This window comes from Berghia stephanieae, chromosome 8 (assembly GCF_034508935.2).
Source record: "Berghia stephanieae isolate SIO BIC M18660-M18661 chromosome 8, UCSD_Bste_1.3, whole genome shotgun sequence".
NCBI lineage: Eukaryota > Metazoa > Mollusca > Gastropoda > Nudibranchia > Aeolidiidae > Berghia > Berghia stephanieae.
Genome location: NC_088367.1, coordinates 51,852,230 through 51,871,822, shown reverse-complemented (window position 1 = coordinate 51,871,822; position 19,593 = coordinate 51,852,230). Strand labels below are relative to the sequence as shown.

Sequence of the window (19,593 nt, the reverse complement as noted above, 5' to 3'; positions counted from 1 at the left end):
ATTTGAATGAATGAAAAAAGAGTTGATACAGTCACCAGGTCCCGTGAGTGATTGAATGATTGAAAGATTGAATTGATAAGTACAATCATGATTGATGCAATTTGGATGTGTCTGCTGGAAACAAACATTTATGTCTGTTCTTGACAATCAAAACAACCATTTCTAGCAAGGATAAACATGATGTCAGAGAGAGGGAGAGAGAGAGAGATGAGAGACAGAAAGAGAAAGAGTGAGAGATGGAGAGTGAGAGAGAGAGAAAGAGAGAGAGAGAGAGATGGAGATAGATAGAGAGAGAGAGAGAGAAAGGGAGGGAGGGAGAGAGAGAGAGGGAGGGAGAGAGAGAGGGAGAGAGAGACAGAGAGAGAAAGAGAGAGAGAGAGAAAGAGAGAGAGAAAGAGAGAGAGATAGAGAGAGAGAGAGAGAGAGGGAGAGAGAAAGAGGGAGAAAAAGAGAGAGAGAGAAAGAGAGACAGGGGGTGGGGGTGAAAGAGAGAGAGATAGAGAGAGAGATTGGATAGGACACATGAGGGATGGGCAGGGAGTTTGCAACAAAGATAGAGTTTCCCATAATATTTACATGATGATCTTTTCCCAGCCCATTCACCATTAAGTAGAGAACGGTGGGGCGGGGGGCTGCAAAAAACTCCAACCAACATTGAGTACAGACGATAGAAAGTTATATTGCATTCATTTTCTAGAAAGTTGCAGAGTCCTTCACATGCTGACCTCTCTTATCATCCCGATCACACCCCTGGGACACCCTACCCACTAACCACGCCACGCTAACGCTTCTTTCTTACTCCAACCACCATTGAGTGAGGACGATACCATTTATATTGCATCTTATTTTATTTGTTTTCCACGTTAAGTTGTTAATAATATTGTTGTGCTGACGAAGGGTTTGTACCCGAAACGTCCATTGTCTGCATTGGTCCCATCCAAAGCCTCTCCAGTTTCACTCTTTCGTTAGAATCAACACTAAGTTGGGATGATGAGAAATTAATTTTCTTTTCTTTTCTTTGTCTTTTTTAATTCAAATGAATAAAATTGTGTTAGAGAAAAATCAGCTAAAAAAACAAAACAAAACAAACAAAAAACAAAACAAAGAAATTCCAACATTCCCCCCCCCCCCCCCCCCCTCTGCCAAACTCTATCGATAGAATGAAATTGACGTCACTCCCCTCTTTGTTATTGTTTTTAGCCAGCCATTTTTATGATTAGTTCTCATTAAATTTTATTTTTAAAAAAAAGCTCAATAAAATTCTATTAATCAGACTATAAAAGTTGAAGGTTACACACAGTTTTGTGTGTTGGTACGTTATATCTGGCTGGTGGAATGTTGTGAGTAAATTACCTAAGCACATAGCATCAATAGTCTGTCCAAAACTGCCCAAATAGTGATGAGTAAGTAAGATTTTTAAAGAAGAAAATAAATGAGAGATTTTCATGTAGAAAGTGAAAGAATTCCAGTCTTGAAGTAAGTCGTCACATTGAGCAGAGGCAAAAGCAAACAACACATGAAGCAAATTTGATAATTGAAGGAGTGGAAAAAACACAAGCAAAACAAAACATTAGAAGTTAGAAATAGTGACCTTTGAACTTTCGTTATCAGCAAAAGATAATCAAAATCTTTTCAGATCTAAAATAAATACGGCTTTTTAAAAAAAATACCAAGTAGAAGTTGCTTTCAACTTGATCAAACTTTCCTTGTATTTAAAATACGTCATCACCTATAATACCAACTTGTGTTTGACAAAGTGACAGAAATTTATTTTTTTTTAATACAAGAAAAAATTGCCAAAACTCATGAACAAAAACGAATAGAACAGCATGGAAAAAGAACAAAAAATAACAAATACGGAACATTTTAGTCTCAAAACCCTTCTCCGGCGCCAATAAAAAAAACTCAATAAAAACATTAAAACATGACTTGAAATCCAGACAGATGGTAGCTATCGGCTGATGAAGGGTTTTGAGCCCGAAACATTCTGTGTTTGGTACTTTGTTGTTTTTCCCCAAACTGTTATAGTCATATTTATTTATGACTTTTTGCAGCCACAGCTTCTAGCAGCCTAGCATCACTAGAATATCAATTCTGATTGGATTCTTCCAGATAGAAATCAACTCTAGATTTGCAACGTTTTCATGGGTCAAATTCTAGGGTAGCCGGTATAGATAAATAATGTGAGGATCCAATACGTACTGGAACTCAACTTACTCTGGTTTTACAGAATTAAGATTGGGCACTTCAACATCTGGACCACTCTGATATATAACACCTGATGGGGGTTGTCGGTCACATATTATTAGATAAATACATCTTTATATAGACACAGTATGACTGTATTACGATGTTGTAAACATCTATAAATAGACACGGTATGACTGTATTACGATGTTGTAAACATAGACACGGTATGACTGTATTACGATGTTGTAAACATCTATATATAGACACGGTATGACTGTATTACGATGTTGTAAACATCTATATATAGACACGGTATGACTGTATTACGATGTTGTAAACATCTATATATAGACACAGTATGACTGTATTACGATGTTGTAAACATCTATATATAGACACAGTATGACTGTATTACGACGTTGTAAACATCTATATATAGACACGGTATGATAGATACAGTTTGACTATTATGATGTAAACATCTATTTATAGACACAGAATGACTGACTCACCTCTCAGCAGGAGATGAAGATGAACTGGAAGTCAGGTCCAGATCTGTGAAGGAAAATATAACAGTATAAATATAGTATGCACTTGGGTAAGGTAAATGTTGCTGCTTGAAGTTACAAGAAATAAATAAACATTAATAATAATAACAATAATATAATAATAATAATAATAATAATAATAATAATAATAATAATAATAATAATAATAATAATAATAATAATAATAATAAAAATAATAATACTAATAATAACAATAATAATAATAACAATAATAATAATAATAATAATAATAATAATAATAATAATAATAATAATAATAATAATAATAATAATAATAATAATAATAACAATAATAATAATAATAATAATAACAATAATAATAACAATAACAATAATAATAATAATTATAATAATAATAATAATAATAATAATAATAATAATAATAATAATAATAATAATAATAATAATAATAATAATAATAATATTGAATAATTTCTATAGTATACCATTCCACCAAAAGTGCTCGGAAGCAAAGGAGGACAGAGAATTACAGTGTCTGGTGTCTGCTGAAAGAACATTCCACACAGATGGAGCAGAATGTGCGAAAGCACGACGTGAAAAATTTGACTTAGGAATAAGAACATTCCATTTCATTGACAAAGAGAAATTATTAAATTGGTCCTGACAATATTTTAGAGCAGCCCTTCAGAGTCACCAGGCCCATGGAGCCAGAATTTATCCATATAGAGTGAAACAGACAATTGCAATTGTTTGCTACCCCTTGGATAGGACACTAGTCTATCACAAAGTACTCTCTGCCAAATCTAACAGACCCAGCTACCCGATCAGTATTCGTGATTAGATCGTTGGAAAGACAGAAAATGCCCACCATCCATTTCGTCGTTGTTGGTCATGAGATTGTCCACCTCAATGGTCACATGGTCATCCATCATGTGACGTAGCAAGTCCTGCTGCAGGGCGTTGTTGAGTTCTGTCTGGTGTAGCCGACCCTTCAGTTCTTTCACCTCAGAGTCTTTCATCGACATTATCTGGCCCTGGGGAGGAAAAAGATTCAACATCATTTTTAGTTTTTGCTTAAAATAGTTCATTATTTTCGTTTGTTTCAAATAGTTCATAATTTTCTAATAAATAGTTCATAATTTTCTAACAAATAGTTCATAATTTTCTAATAAATAGTTCATAATTTTCTAATAAATAGTTCATAATTTTCTAATAAAATAGTTCATAATCTTCTCTTTTGCTTAAAATAGTTCATAATTTTCGTTTGCTGAAAATAGTTCATAATTTTAATTTTTAATTTTTTTTTCTTTTTTATGTGATTGCTTTGGGGGTTTTTTTCTCTTAATTTTGTTTATTTGAGCTGTATCATCCAACACAAGATATGGGACCAATCAATTCTCCATTCCATGATGTATATCGGGACTCATCCAATGTCAGACTTTCAATCTACTCGACCATCTCACACACCCTCTCCCCTCCGGCACACACGCAGACACACGCAGACACACACACACACAGACACACACAGACACACACACACACACACACATTCAGGTCATTGCAGTGACACTTGACATCCATGAGAATAAAGATAAAATATTTTACCTTATCCAAGACTTGCTGGTAAAGTTTTTCAATGATGTATCTGGACTCGTCCAATGAGAGACTTCCAATCATTGAGGTCACCTCCAGAGTGGTCTCCCCTTCCTCCTGATTGAAATAAACCAATTACATCAGTTTACAAAATAGTAGATAAATACAGAACTAAGTATACAAGTATACAAATACAGTAGTAAGTATACAAGTATATAAATACAGTAGTAAGTATACAAGTATACAAATACAGAACTAAGTATACAAGTATACAAATACAGTAGTAAGTATACAAGTATACAAATACAGAACTAAGTATACAAGTATACAAATACAGTAGTAAGTATACAAGTATATAAATCTACATGGCAATTTAAAAAAAAAAAATAATCCAGAATTTTGCAACCAAATTCCCAAATTTTGTAACAAAAAACAACATTGGAAAAATTTTGAATAAAATTTGCGATTGATTTTCCTGAAAACTGACAATCAGTTCATGAAAGAGAAAAGTGTTGTGGGACTGAGTACTTGGTAGGGAGCATAGCTGTTGCAGGCCTCAATTTCGAATTTCAGGGACATTTTACGGATAAAACCGCAAATTTCAGGAGCAATACATTCCCACAGGTGTCCATATCCAGTGGTTCGGTGTTCAATTCCTAGTGGTGTCCACATCCCATAGTCCCAGGTTCATTCCCTACTAGTGTTCACCTCCCATAAACAAAAAAAAAATAAAAGCACCCCCACTTCCCCTTTAAAAACTAATAATTTTTATATAGCACAATATCCACTTAATGTGCTCAAGCGCTTTACAAGGGGTCCCTGGCCAACAGCAACATTTTACATGTAGGACGGGACATGACGCCTGTTAGGCGATATGACAATTTTTTTCGGCCAAAGACAACGCTGTTAACGGCCAGGTACTCTTTTTACACCTGCGTATGGTGAGAGAATGTGAGTAAAGAGTCTTTTCCAAGGACTCAACCCAGGACCTTTCGATCCGAAAGCGGGTGTCATACCAGTAGACCACATAGCCGCACAAAATAATAAAAAGAACAAAAGCAAAAGCAAAAAAAAAAAAAATTAAAAAACCCAACCACACAGAAAAAACAAACAAACAAAACCAAAAAAAGCAAAATCAAATGTTACCTTGGACTCCTCCATCTGCATAATATTGGACTGACATTCCTGGATGTTTTCTTGGGCATGCTCCACTTTCAAGGCCAAATCTCCTATGGTGGCTGTCAGCTTCTTCATGACCTCTGGGGACTGAGAATGACAAGGGTTGGATGAATGAACCAGTGATAAGATAAGATAAGATAATATAAGATAAGATAAGATAAGATAAGATATGATAAGATAAGATAAGGATATACTATATTGATCCTGAATGGAAAGTATCAAAATGTAAAACATCGTCCATTGTTATATTAACAAAGATTAAATCTTATACATTATCATGAACTCATGAAAACATTGCCAGATAGATTTTGTTTAAAATGTCAAACAGGTGAAAGGAAAATGTCAATGTTGTTTTTTTTCTAAAATGCCAAATTCGTATATGGATTATTTAAAAAAGTAGTCCTTCAGAGCTCTATTTGGCCCATTTGGTCACTTTATGTGTGAAGCTCGTGCTCTACTAACTGAACTATAGGAATCTACACGTGTATTATATGTAATGCTATTTTTTGATTTTTGTTTTTAAGGGTTTTACGGCGCTTGCAACACATTTAGGTTATTTCAGCAGCCAGCAAAAAGGAAGAAAACGGGATAGTAAAAAAGTTCTAGAATTACAATTAAAGAATCAAAGAATAAGTAAGACAAAGGGGAATTGGTTCAAATAGGAAACAGATGTAGATTCCAAGAGCACACTACCAGTGTACTTAGTTTGAGGTCACCTAAAAGTCTTATCATGAAATAAGCATAGGTCCCCACTAAGAGGAATAGAATCAAATGTTCACAAATCATACATATGTAAAACAAAAATAAAACAGTGTACAACAGAGAGATGATTTACAAGACAAAAAATATCATCTCCAAAAATTCCAACTATACATTTAACTGCTTTTCTCCCAGCCAGGGCCAGGACAAATTTAAGTAATCTCATTTCAAGACAAAGACAGAAAACATATTGGGAAACAGATATAGGGGGATAGAAGACACAGTAAGTGCCTCCCTGTCCATTATGGGAGGTCGGGAACCCCCATCCAGGAAGTCACAGTAAGTGCCTCCCTGTCCATTATGGGAGGTCGGGAACCCCCATCCAGGAAGTCACAGTAAGTGACCTTGACCTCCCTGCCCACTATGGGAAGTCAGGAACCAAACCCTCACTGCCCACTACGGGAGGTCAGGAAACAAACCCTCCCTGCCCACTATGGGAGGTCAGGAAACCCTCCCTGCCCACTATGGGAAGTCAGGAAACCCTCACTGCCCACTACGGGAGGTCAGGAACCCCATCCAGGAAGACACAGTAAGTGACCTCCCTGTCCACTATGGGAGGTCAGTAACCCCATCATCCAAGAATCTTGTGTTTTACGTAGATTGAAGACAATATTTGTATTCTTACCTGTTTGGATTCCATGGCTTCTTTCTTCCGTTGTTCGTATTTCTCCATCTGCTTGGAGCATTTCTCTCGTTGCTGGAATTGGAATGAACAAGGTGGCTGTTTGAAGCTCCAAATACATAATAACAATGAGTGATGAAATGGAAGCTTTGATTTATTGAACAAAGACAGATAAGGTGGACAGCCACCCAGACTGACTTACAAGACCACATAGCCACATGATAAAAACCCCAAATAGCCACCCAGGTTGACTTACAAGACCACACAGCCGCACGATAAAAACCCCAAAAAGCCATCCACCAAGGTTGACATACAAGACCGCATAGCCACATGATAAAAACCCCAAACAGCCACCCAGGTTGACTTACAAGACCACATAGCCACATGATAAAAACCCCAAACAGCCACCCAGGTTGACATACAAGACCACATAGCCACATGATAAAAACCCCAAACAGCCACCCAGACTGACTTACAAGACCACACAGCCACATGATAAAAACCCCAAACAGCCACCCAGACTGACTTACAAGACCACATAGCCACATGATAAAAGCCCCAAACAGCCACCCAGGATGACTTACAAATCACATAGCCGCATGATAAAAGTCCCAAACAGCCACCCAGGTTGACTTACAAGACCACATAGCCACATGATAAAAACCCCAAACAGCCACCCAGGATGACATACAAGACCACATAGCCACATGATAAAAACCCCAAACAGCCACCCAGACTGACTTACAAGACCACATAGCCACATGATAAAAACCCCAAACAGCCACCCAGGTTGACTTACAAGACCACATAGCCACATGATAAAAACCCCAAACAGCCACCCAGGTTGACTTACAAGACCACATAGCCACATGATAAAAGCCCCAAACAGCCACCCAGACTGACTTACAAGACCACATAGCCACATGATAAAAGCCCCAAACAGCCACCCAGGATGACTTACAAGACCACATAGCCGCATGATAAAAGTCCCAAACAGCCACCCAGGTTGACTTACAAGACCACATAGCCACATGATAAAAGTCCCAAACAGCCACCCAGGTTGACATACAAGACCACATAGCCGCATGATAAAAGCCCCAAACAGCCACCCAGGTTGACTTACAAGACCACATAGCCACATGATAAAAACCCCAAACAGCCACCCAGACTGACTTACAAGACCACATAGCCACATGATAAAAGCCCCAAACAGCCACCCAGGATGACTTACAAGACCACATAGCCGCATGATAAAAGTCCCAAACAGCCACCCAGGTTGACTTACAAGACCACATAGCCACATGATAAAAGTCCCAAACAGCCACCCAGGTTGACATACAAGACCACATAGCCGCATGATAAAAGCCCCAAACAGCCACCCAGGTTGACTTACAAGACCACATAGCCACATGATAAAAACCCCAAACAGCCACCCAGGTTGACTTACAAGACCACATAGCCACATGATAAAAGTCCCAAACAGCCACCCAGGTTGACATACAAGACCACATAGCCGCATGATAAAAACCCCAAACAGCCACCCAGGATGACTTACAAGACCACATAGCCACATGATAAAAACCCCAAACAGCCACCCAGACTGACTTACAAGACCACATAGCCACATGATAAAAACCCCAAACAGCCACCCAGACTGACTTACAAGACCACATAGCCACATGATAAAAACCCCAAACAGCCACCCAGGATGACTTACAAGACCACATAGCCACATGATAAAAACCCCAAACAGCCACCCAGACTGACTTACAAGACCACATAGCCACATGATAAAAACCCCAAACAGCCACCCACCCAGGTTGACTTACCCGTAGCCACACGTCCATGTCTCTCTCCAGCATGGTCACCGTCTGACGTTTGGTGATCACGGAGGTGATCTGGAAATACAACAAGCAATTTCAATATCAATGGTTGGTTGATTTTTTTTTTTTTAAAGAGTTTCACATCATTTGCCCCACACATGCTGAGTCATTTCAGTGCCAGGAAGAAAATGGGGTAATCAAAAAATTATTTTTTAAAAAAAGTTATGAAGGGTTTTGAACCTGAAACATTCTATGTTTGGTATTTCGTTCTTTTTTTGGAAGCTGTTCTATTCATTTCTGTTTATTACTTTATACAGTCCACAGCTTCTAGCACCTTGATATCACACACACACACAAACACACCTACATGCATACACACACACCTACACTCACAAACACACACAGACCCACACACACACACACACACAAAACACAACACACACATACACGTACATATTATATATACCAGATAAAATCTCTCCACCTTCAACCAAATCTATTCCTCTTCTTTCTCTATCATTAATCCCATCGTATAAAAGCTAATAGACTTTAAGAACCTTTAAATACTGGCGAATAAACGTTCATGCATAGATACAATTTATCAAAGTTATATAAACAACATTCATTGTTCATTTGATCATATTAAGTATTAAATATCTAATACACAAATAAGTGTCATAGTCACTATTCGTGGTATCATTATCTCTATTTACACCCAACTTTATATTTTTTGCCAAATTTTAATCTAATTATCTTTTGGATGAAAATCTTTTGTAGTTGGATTTTTGTGCTCCGAAGATCTGAAGGAAAAAAATGGAGAGCCTGTAAATTGTAATAACCTGATTTCTGCCGTCGTGTTTAAAATTGCAACGTTCTGTATTTGAATTCTACTTACGTTCTTGTCCAGAGAATCCCACTTTTGTTTGGCCAATTTGGGTGAAAATTCCACTCGTCTCCTCCGACGAGTCATTGGAGCTGTGAAATAAACAACAAAGAAATCTCTTAGAATTCTTAGGAGATAAATGGAACTCGGGACACTTTTAGGTCATAAAGTTAGAGACAAATTCTTGAATGATTATTTACTTACTTGCTTGAGCTTTGAGTTTTTATATAGCGCAATATCCACTAAACATGATCAAAGCGTTTTACAAGAGGTCCAAGACCGACAGCAACATGTAACATGTAAAATGAGACATGACGCCTGTTAGGTGATATTACAATTTTTTTCCGACAGAGACAACGCTGTTAACGGCCAGGTAATCATTTTACACCCCTGTGCGGTGAGAGAGGCTATTTCAAGGACTCAACGATGCGCTGAGCGAGGCACGAACCAAGGACCTTCCGATCCGAAAGCAGGTGTCATACCACTGGACCACATAGCCGCACATTTAAAAGATGATAGACATATTTGGTTTTCAATAATTTATAACATATTTCCAGAATTTACACCGGGCAACAAATTCTGTGAAGTCTGTCCTACTGTATGGATGTGAAACTTGGACGCATCACAGGCATGTATAAGGAGGGTACAGATTTTCGTAAACAGGTGCATGCGTAAGCTACTCAGAATAAAATGGATGGATAGAATAAAAAATGAAGAAGTATGGAAAAGAACACAGCAGAAACCAGTGGGAGAGGAAATAGGAAGAAGACGATGGAGGTGGATGGGACACACGCTTAGAAAGAACGACTCCACTATAACAAAGAAAGTATTGGACTGGAACCCCCAGGGCAGAAGATCAAGGGGAAGGCCACGAGGAACATGGAGAAGAATTAAAGAAGCTGATATACAGAGAAGTGGTAAGACCTGGAATGAGATTAAAAAGATAGCTCAGGACAGAGAAGGATGGAAACTGTTTGTCTGTGGCCTATACCCTGACCCAGGGTGAAAAAGGCAATGATGATGATGAACAAATTCTGCTTATAGTATTTATCCTGACAGGCTGATCCCAGATGAATTGAAGAATTTTGATGACAAGTACACATGCACTTTATTTCTTTCATTAAAAGAGATTCTGATGATCTTAAAACACGACTAGGTGTGTCGACTTCAATGACAAAAGTAAACCATTTCAAGGACTCACAAACTGGGACAGTGACGGGCTTGTCGTATTTTCCCACCCTTCCAGCAGCTTTGGATGACATGGGCTTTTGACGCCTTCTCAGGGCTTCCACCTACAAAACAATGGAGATGGTGACTGTGTTAGATGGACGTCTTTGTGGGGAAGAACTGGTTAGGCCACAGTAATAATCATAATAATCATAATAATAATAATAATAATAATAATAATAATAATAATAATAATAATAATAATAATAATAATAATAATAATAATAATAATAATGTCAAATATAGATATAAATAAATAAATAGAGAAATAAATAAATAAATAAAAAAGTAAATAAATACATAAATAAATAAATTAATTAATTAAATAAATAAAACAAAAAAGCATGCAAATGGCGACGTAAAATGCTATAAATTTCCACAGACAATAGTATAAATAAAATACATAAAAAAATAAATATATAAATTTTAAAAATAAATAAATAAATATATATAAATATAAATAACTCTGAGGTATGAGAAATAAAATGAAGAAAAAAACAATAAAACTGTTCCAACCTCTTCCTGTTTCCGTTTCAAGACGGCGTCCTTCTTGGAAGTCTCCCGTTCCAAGTTTTTGATGATGTTGTCCCTGCGTAGTTGTTCCTTCCTCAGCTGTGTCATTTCCTTACTCCTACGTGCTTCCGTGTGTTTGTTTTTGTCCACCTCTTCCTTCACCTGTTTCATTAATCTCACCTAGGTGAGAAAAAAAAAAGAAGAAAAAAAAAACCCGATTAAAATTCACCCTACATGTATTTTCACTCCAGGAAATGTCAAAAAAAATCTCGTGGAGACAAAAATCCCATTCCAAGACAAGGACAGATTGCAAACTCGGACAACAGATATAGGGTATAGAAGACACAGAAATGGACCTCCTGCCCATCATGAGAGGTCAGACCTCCTGCCATTCATGAGAGGTCAGACCTGCCCACCATGGGAGGTCAGGCCTCCTGCCAACCATGGGAGGTCAGACCTCCTACCCACCATGGGAGGTCAGACCTCCTGCCCACCATGGGAGGTCAGACCTCCTGCCATTCATGGGAGGTCAGGCCTCCTGCCAACCATGGGAGGTCAGACCTCCTACCCACCATGGGAGGTCAGACCTCCTGCCCACCATGGGAGGTCAGACCTCCTCCTGCCCACCATGGGAGGTCAAAAGACCCCACCCATTTCCTCGAGCTTCAAGCAGCGTGATTTGCCTTTGGAGATAATAATAAAATTCCCTTTATTCATCCCATAGGGGAAATTTGTCTCTAGGGTCTATTCCAAGGGAAGACTGGAATAACCCAGGCATCAGCAGCAGTACAACGCCGCAAAGTGAACTAGGGTGAGGTGACTTGCTCAAGCCACACAGGCAGCGGCGAGTGATCGAACTCGGTACCTTTCAGGTACGAAGCAAAGACCGTACCACTGCCCCACATTATATATTCTCAATGAGGAGAGGAGGGTCAGACTTCACACAGAATTGATCTCAGTCGTTATGCATGGGGAACCAGTGCTCTACATACTGAGCTATCTAGACCTCCCACCCGCTACTTAATTCAAAACCATTTGGTGTTGAGTAACAATTTTGAATGGAGAAGAAAAGGAAAAAGTTCAATCATCTCACTTTTGTCTTTTTCATTTCGGCCAGTTCGTGCTGCAAGGTCTTCAGATGTCTTTCGTACTGCGTGTTGTTCTTCTCCAATTTCAGGTGTTTTTTCTTCTCCTGTTGCATTTTCTTCAATTCGTCCTGGAGATTGTGCAACTTCTTCTCAAACTCTTGCTTCACCTTTTTGGAGCTGTCCGACGCGGTGTTGCTCATTTTATCTGAAATGAGATCAAAGTTAAATCAATAAACAAACAAATATGAATTAATAAAGGAATATCTGAATAAATAAATGAATACATAAATAAATATATAGATACATATATGAATATATAAATATACAAGTTAACAAATAAATAAATATACACAATTAATTTGTAGACATAAAAAAATTAAATATACAAAAAACTATAAAAAAAACCAACAAAAGTTTTAGAAAAAGGTGAACATTTTTTCATGATTGCCAAGACTATACTTTGTTTGTTTTGTCTAAAGGTTGTTGGATGAAATTGAAATGTACAAAGTGTGTAGTGGAGGGAATTCTAGGATGAATTTCTGGTTAAAAACTAATGAACAAAAAATGAATATAATAGCTTTAAAAATAGAACAAAATTCCAAACACGGATTGTTTTGGGCTCAAGGCCCTTCTTCATCCAACAACAAACAACCATGAAAACACGAATAGATTACTGAAAAAAAAAAAGAACAAAATACCAAACATGGAACGTTTTTGCTCAAAATCAGCCACAACAAAAGAAAATAATTAAAATGTCAATAAATTACTAAAAAAAAAAAAATACCCAAAAAAAACCCCTAAACAAATCGACGACAGTAATGTATATTTATGTTTTCATTGGGATCTTTTTGTTTCTAGCTGAAGAAGGGTTTTGAGCCTGAAACATTCCGTGTTTGGTACTTTGTTATTTTTTAAAACGCTTTTATATTCATTATTTTTTGTCAAAAATCTCTTAAGGAGATGGGACAAGACAGAGAGGGGACTGAGGGGGTTGAGTGAAAATCCAATCCCCGTACATACCTATGTTGGACAAGACTTTGTCTCTCTCCAGTTCCGTCTCCTTTATCTTCTGCTGCAGCTGCTTGACCTTGTCCTCGTAGTGAATCTTCAGGGAATTCATCTTTTTCTGCGTCTGCTCCAGCTCTTCGATCAGCCGTTGTTTGATGGTGATCTCACAGGTCAGGTTGGCCAGGTCTTCGTGGACGTTGTCGGACTCTGAAAGAAGATTCAAATGATAATGATAATAAAAATAAAATGAGATAGAATAATAATAAGATGAAAGATAAGAATAAGAGAAGATAATAAAATAAGAATAAGAAAAGAGAGAAGAAGAAAGAAGAAGAAGAGGAGAAGAAGAAGGAAGAAGAGAAGAGAGAAGAAGAGAGAGAGGAGAGGAGGAGAGAGAGAGGAGAGAGGAGAGAGAAGAAGGAAGAAGGAAGAGAGAAGGAAGAAGAGAGAAGAAGAAGAAGAAGAGAGAGAGAAGGAAGAGAGGAGAAGAGAAGAGAGAGAGAGAGAGAAGAAGAAGAAGAAGAAGAAGAAGAGAGAAGAAGAAGAAGAAGAAAGAAGAAGAGAAGAAGAAGAAGAAGAGAAGAAGAAGAGAAGAGAGAAGAAGAAGAAGAAGAAGAAGAAGAAGAAGAAGAAGAAGAGAAGAAGAAGAAGAAGAAGAAGAAGAAGAAGAAGAAGAAGAAGAAGAAGAAAGAAGAAGAAGAAGAAGAAGAAGAAGAAGAAGAAGAAGAAGAAGAAGAAGAAGAAGAAGAAGAAGAAGAAGAAGAAGAAGAAGAAGAAGAAAGAAGAAGAAGAGAGAAGAAGAAGAAGAAGAAGAAGAAGAAAGAAGAAGAAGAAGAAGAAGAAGAAGAAGAAGAGAAGAAGAAAGAAGAAGAAGAAGAAGAAGAAGAAGAAGAAGAAGAAGAAGAAGAAGAAGAAGAAGAAGAAGAAAGAAAGAAGAAGAAGAAGAAAGAAGAAGAAAGAAGAAGAAGAAGAAGAAGAAGAAGAGAAGAAGAAGAAGAAGAAGAAGAAGAAGAAGAAAAGAAGAAGAAGAAGAAGAAGAAGAAGAAGAAGAAGAAGAAGAAGAAAGAAGAAGAAGAAAGAAGGAAGAAAAGAAGAAAAGAAGAAGAGAAGAAGAAGAAGAAGAAGAAGAAGAAAGAAGAAGAAGAAGAAGAAGAAGAAAAGAAGAAGAAAAGAAGAAAGAAGAAGAAGAAAGAAGAAGAAGAGAAGAGAAAGAAGAAGAGAAAGAAAGAAGAAGAAGAAGAAGAAGAAGAAAGAAGAAGAAGAGAAGAAGAAGAAGAAGAAGAAGAAGAAAAGAAGAAGAAGAAGAAGAAGAAGAAGAAGAAGAAGAAGAGAAGAAGAAGAAAGAAGAAGAAGAAGAAGAAGAAGAAGAAGAAGAAGAAGAAGAAGAAGAAGAAGAAGAAGAAGAAGAAGAAGAAGAAGAAGAAGAAGAGAGAAGAAGAAGAAGAAGAAGAAAAGAAGAAGAAGAAGAAGAAGAAGAAAGAAGAAGAAGAAGAAGAAAAGAAGAAGAAGAAGAGAGAAGAAAAGAAGAAGAAGAAGAAGAAGAAGAAGAAGAAGAAGAAGAAAGAAGAAAAGAAGAAGAAGAAGAAGGAAGAAGAAGAAGAAGAAGAAGAAGAAGAAGAAGAAGAAGAAGAAGAAGAAGAAGAAGAAGAAGAAAAAGAAGAAGAAAAAGAAGAAGAAAAAGAAGAAGAAGAAGATCGATTTGAAAACAGTTTTGGAATCAAAGGGAACACCTTAAACTGGATTCAATCATGTCACACACAGAGAGTGAGAGTAAAAGAAAATATATCAGAGACCAGGACCTTCAAATATGGAGCCTCGCAAGGTTCTGTATTAGGACCCATGCTCTTTACATTATATACGCAGATACTCACTAAAATTCTGTGAGAAAATGATCTAAGTCAAACATTACTTAATATCGAAAAGTGCATACATGATATAAAATATTGGATTACAACAAATAAATTAAAGTTGAATGATGAAAAACTGAAATTGTCTTTTTAGGTCATCCCATTTTGAGGTCATTAATCATTACAAATTCTATTGGAAATGTCAACTGTAACATAAATGGCTGGATTGTGCAAAGTTCACCCTTGTTACAAATCTCGGCATCTTTATGAATTAGAATATGACATAAGACAAGCACACAAAAAATCTTTCCCTCGATGCCCAAATTTCCAAACTTAACAGAATTGGTAAAATTAGAAACTACATAAATACATTTGTGACAAAAACCCTTGATTACGTCATTGGGTCTTTCAAAACTTGACTATTGTAACTCTCTATCTCCTTTTGAACATCAGCAGTGAGAGAATACTCAGACTGCAAAGAATTCAAAACGATGCTGTAAGATTAGTCCTTGAGTGCAGAAAGAAAAATCATGGTCTGTTATTTTCTGAAGAGGGGTTCTGAATCCAAAACATTCCATGTTTTGATATTTTGTTATAAGAAGTAAACAATCGAATTCCATCTCTTTCTATTTCTTCATTTTCCTTCCCCTTTTATTTTCTTCTTGTGGATCAGGGTAGCAAGGCCTTCAATGAGCCTAAAATGGTTTAGAAAGACATTCTCTTCTCTTCCCTTCATCCCCCCCCCCCCCTTTCTACACATTATTTCTGTCTTCACCCCATATTACAGTGGTGGAGAAAAACAATACAAACAATGTGTGTAAAAATGAAACAATTCTTTCAATGACCACATCCAAAATGTTTCTATGTGAATTATGGTGGGACATAAAACTGTTAACAATCATCAGTTATTCAAAATGTTTCTATGTGTATTATGGTGGGACATGAAACTGTTAACAATCATCAGTTATTCAAAATGTTTCTATGTGTATTATGGTGGGACATAAAACTGTTAACAATCATCAGTTATTCAAATGTTTCTATGTGTATTATGGTGGGACATGAAACTGTTAACAATCATCAGTTATTCAAATGTTTCTATGTGTATTATGGTGGGACATGAAACTGTTAACAATCATCAGTTATTCAAATGTTTCTATGTGTATTATGGTGGGACATGAAACTGTTAACAATCATCAGTTATTCAAAATGTTTCTATGTGTATGATGGTGGGACATAAAACTGTTAACAATCATCAGTTATTCAAAATGTTTCTATGTGTATTATGGTGGGACATGAAACTGTTAACAATCATCAGTTATTCAAATGTTTCTATGTGTATTATGGTGGGACATGAAACTGTTAACAATCATCAATTATTCAAAATGTTTCTATGTGTATTATGGTGGGACATGAAACTGTTAACAATCATCAGTTATTCAAAATGTTTCTATGTGTATAATTGTGGGACATAAAACTGTTAACAATCATCAGTTATTCAAAATGTTTCTATGTGTATTATGGTGGGACATAAAACTGTTAACAATCATCAGTTATTCAAAATGTTTCTATGTGTATTATGGTGGGACATAAAACTGTTAACAATAATCAGTTATTCAAAATGTTTCTATGTGTATTATGGTGGGACATAAAACTGTTAACAATCATCAGTTATTCAAAATGTTTCTATGTGTATTATGGTGGGACATAAAACTGTTAACAATCATCAGTTATTCAAAATGTTTCTATGTGTATTATGGTGGGACATAAAACTGTTAACAATCACCAGTTATTCAAAATGTTTCTATGTGTATTTTGGTGGGACATAAACTGTTAACAATCATCAGTTATTCAAAATGTTTCTATGTGTATTATGGTGGGACATACACTGTTAACAATCATCAGTTATTCAAAATGTTTCTATGTGTATTATGGTGGGACATAAAACTGTTAACAATCATCAGTTATTCAAAATGTTTCTATGTGTATTATGGTGGGACATAAAACTGTTAACAATCATCAGTTATTCAAAATGTTTCTATGTGTATTATGTAGGGACATAAAACTGTTAACAATCAGCAGTTATAAGAAAACTTGTCTCCCAAATCCATTAGTTCTTGAGTTGAACCAGAGACAAGAATTGGTTACAAATGAAACACCTCACATATTATTTATTATGAAATTATGATTGAAAACAAACCCAGCTATTAGAGTTGTACTACTTGATGCGTCCAGTTTTGGTTACAATAAAAATCAAATCAAAATCTAGATTTAGAAAATAACAAAAATCGCACACAAAGTAACAGCAAAGGGTGGAGGGGAAAAAACAAAAACCCATTTAAGTAATAAAATCAATTGTTAAATTACAATGACAAAAATTAAGATGACGTCACAAAAATGCATGTCAAGACAAATAATCCTAAAAATACCAAAAGTGACAATTTGAAGTTGAGAGATTTGAAAATCTGTAAAAGTTAAGGTGTCGAGAAAGAAAAATAGGAAGATAAAAAATATTGATTGATATTGAGAGATTCGAGTTGATGAATTGTTTAAACTGTCGAAATATAGAAGAAAAAAAATTGACGATGAGTTTATATTTTCTAAAGATTAAATTTTGCTTCAAATCAAAAAGTTTTAAAAATTAAAAATCCAGCACCGTGCTACTTAAACCTATCACCTTTTCCAATTGTAGAAATTAAAATCAATCCGTCATGTGCTCGACTCGGATACATCCGATTTTTATTTGATTTGATTTATTTTAATTTTCGAGTACAAAAATTACTAGACGAGATGGCTGATATAAAATCTTTCTTGATGGACAGAAAAACTGGGATAAGGGGAAATTTGAAATCTTTCTGAATGGATACAAAAACTGGGATAAGGGGAAATTTGAAATCTTTCTTAATGGATACAAAAACTGGGATAAGGGGAAATTTGAAATCTTTCTGAATGGATACAAAAACTGGGATAAGGGGAAATTCGAAATCTTTCTGAATGGATACAAAAACTGGGATAAGGGGAAATTTGAAATCTTTATGAATGGATACAAAAACTGGGATAAGGGGAAATTTGAAATCTTTCTGAATGGATACAAAAACTGGGATAAGGGGAAATTTGAAATCTTTCTTAACGGATAGAAAAACTGGGATAAGGGGAAATTTGAAATCTTTCTGAATGGATACAAAAACTGGGATAAGGGGAAATTTGAAATCTTTCTTAATGGATACAAAAACTGGGACAAGGGGAAATTTGAAATCTTTCTTAATGGATACAAAAACTGGGATAAGGGGAAATTTGAAATCTTTCTTGATCGATACCAAAACTGGGATAAGGGGAAATTTGAAATCTTTCTGAATGGATACAAAAACTGGGATAAGGGGAAATTTGAAATCTTTCTTGATCTATACAAAAACTGAGATAAGGGGAAATTTGAAATCTTTCTGAATGGATACAAAAACTGGCATAAGAGGAAATTTGTAATCTTTCTTAATGGATACAAAAACTGGGATAAGGGGAAAATTTCTTACTGAAACAATAAAACTTTGGAACAGTATCAAGTATGAAACGATAACGTTTCTTCTGTAGACAGATTCAAAATAATGCTTGATAAAGAAATTATCAATTCCCGATTAATTTACGATTCAATTTACACACACAGGCTATTCAAATGCCAGTTGCCTTGACGTCATTTTACATGATACGATCTAGAATATCAAAAAATTGCTGACTTTTCACTACAGCATCCCGAGTGAGAGATAAAAGTAGAAACAAAATTACAGGGATAAAAATTTTAACAGGAGAGGGATAAAAGGTGTAAAAAAATCCACTGCAAATTTTTAAAAACAAAAGAGTGTGATTAAAAAAAAGAAGTGAAATAAACATATCGTCTACCAGGATCATCATCATCTTCATCCTCATCATCGTTATCATCTATATCATTATCTTCGTCGTCATCTGCATCGCCTGGTAAGACAAAAGCAAAATCAAAAGACACAAATGCAATACAAAACACTTATACACAACAGAATCCTTGGAAATTAAGTATCAGGACCTCTCTGATTGAACAGTGCCAGACTACTCTTTTCATGGCCATATCTGGCATGACACGCCATCAAAACCTAACGTCCCAAATTATGAAAATAAACCTTACACCAAATCCTCCATCCCAAATTTTCCATTTACAAAAAACAAAAACAAAACAATAATTTTTTTTAAATACACTGTCACTTTCCTACTCACTTCATTTCTTGTTATAATCAACATAAGTGCCTGCTCCACTCACTTTTCATTGTTAAAGGTAGTTCTAATGTCTAATTCAAATCATTCAAGTCTGA

General features: G+C 35.9%; 1 protein-coding gene across 1 annotated transcript in view; it reads right to left on the bottom strand.

Moving 5' to 3' along the window:
- Nucleotides 1-19,593, bottom strand: part of LOC144979058 (kinesin-like protein KIF21A) — a 146,178-nt gene that overhangs the window by 63,724 nt on the left and 62,861 nt on the right. Inside the window, exons 16-27 of the mRNA XM_078925672.1 lie at nucleotides 19,151-19,222; nucleotides 13,428-13,622; nucleotides 12,413-12,612; nucleotides 11,323-11,499; nucleotides 10,781-10,871; nucleotides 9,592-9,671; nucleotides 8,703-8,771; nucleotides 6,877-6,948; nucleotides 5,460-5,579; nucleotides 4,326-4,430; nucleotides 3,589-3,754; nucleotides 2,703-2,745 (exon numbers count right to left, since the gene is read on the bottom strand). Coding sequence (XP_078781798.1) covers nucleotides 2,703-2,745; nucleotides 3,589-3,754; nucleotides 4,326-4,430; nucleotides 5,460-5,579; nucleotides 6,877-6,948; nucleotides 8,703-8,771; nucleotides 9,592-9,671; nucleotides 10,781-10,871; nucleotides 11,323-11,499; nucleotides 12,413-12,612; nucleotides 13,428-13,622; nucleotides 19,151-19,222 — 1,390 coding nt within the window. The remainder of the gene's footprint in view (nucleotides 1-2,702; nucleotides 2,746-3,588; nucleotides 3,755-4,325; nucleotides 4,431-5,459; nucleotides 5,580-6,876; nucleotides 6,949-8,702; nucleotides 8,772-9,591; nucleotides 9,672-10,780; nucleotides 10,872-11,322; nucleotides 11,500-12,412; nucleotides 12,613-13,427; nucleotides 13,623-19,150; nucleotides 19,223-19,593) is intronic.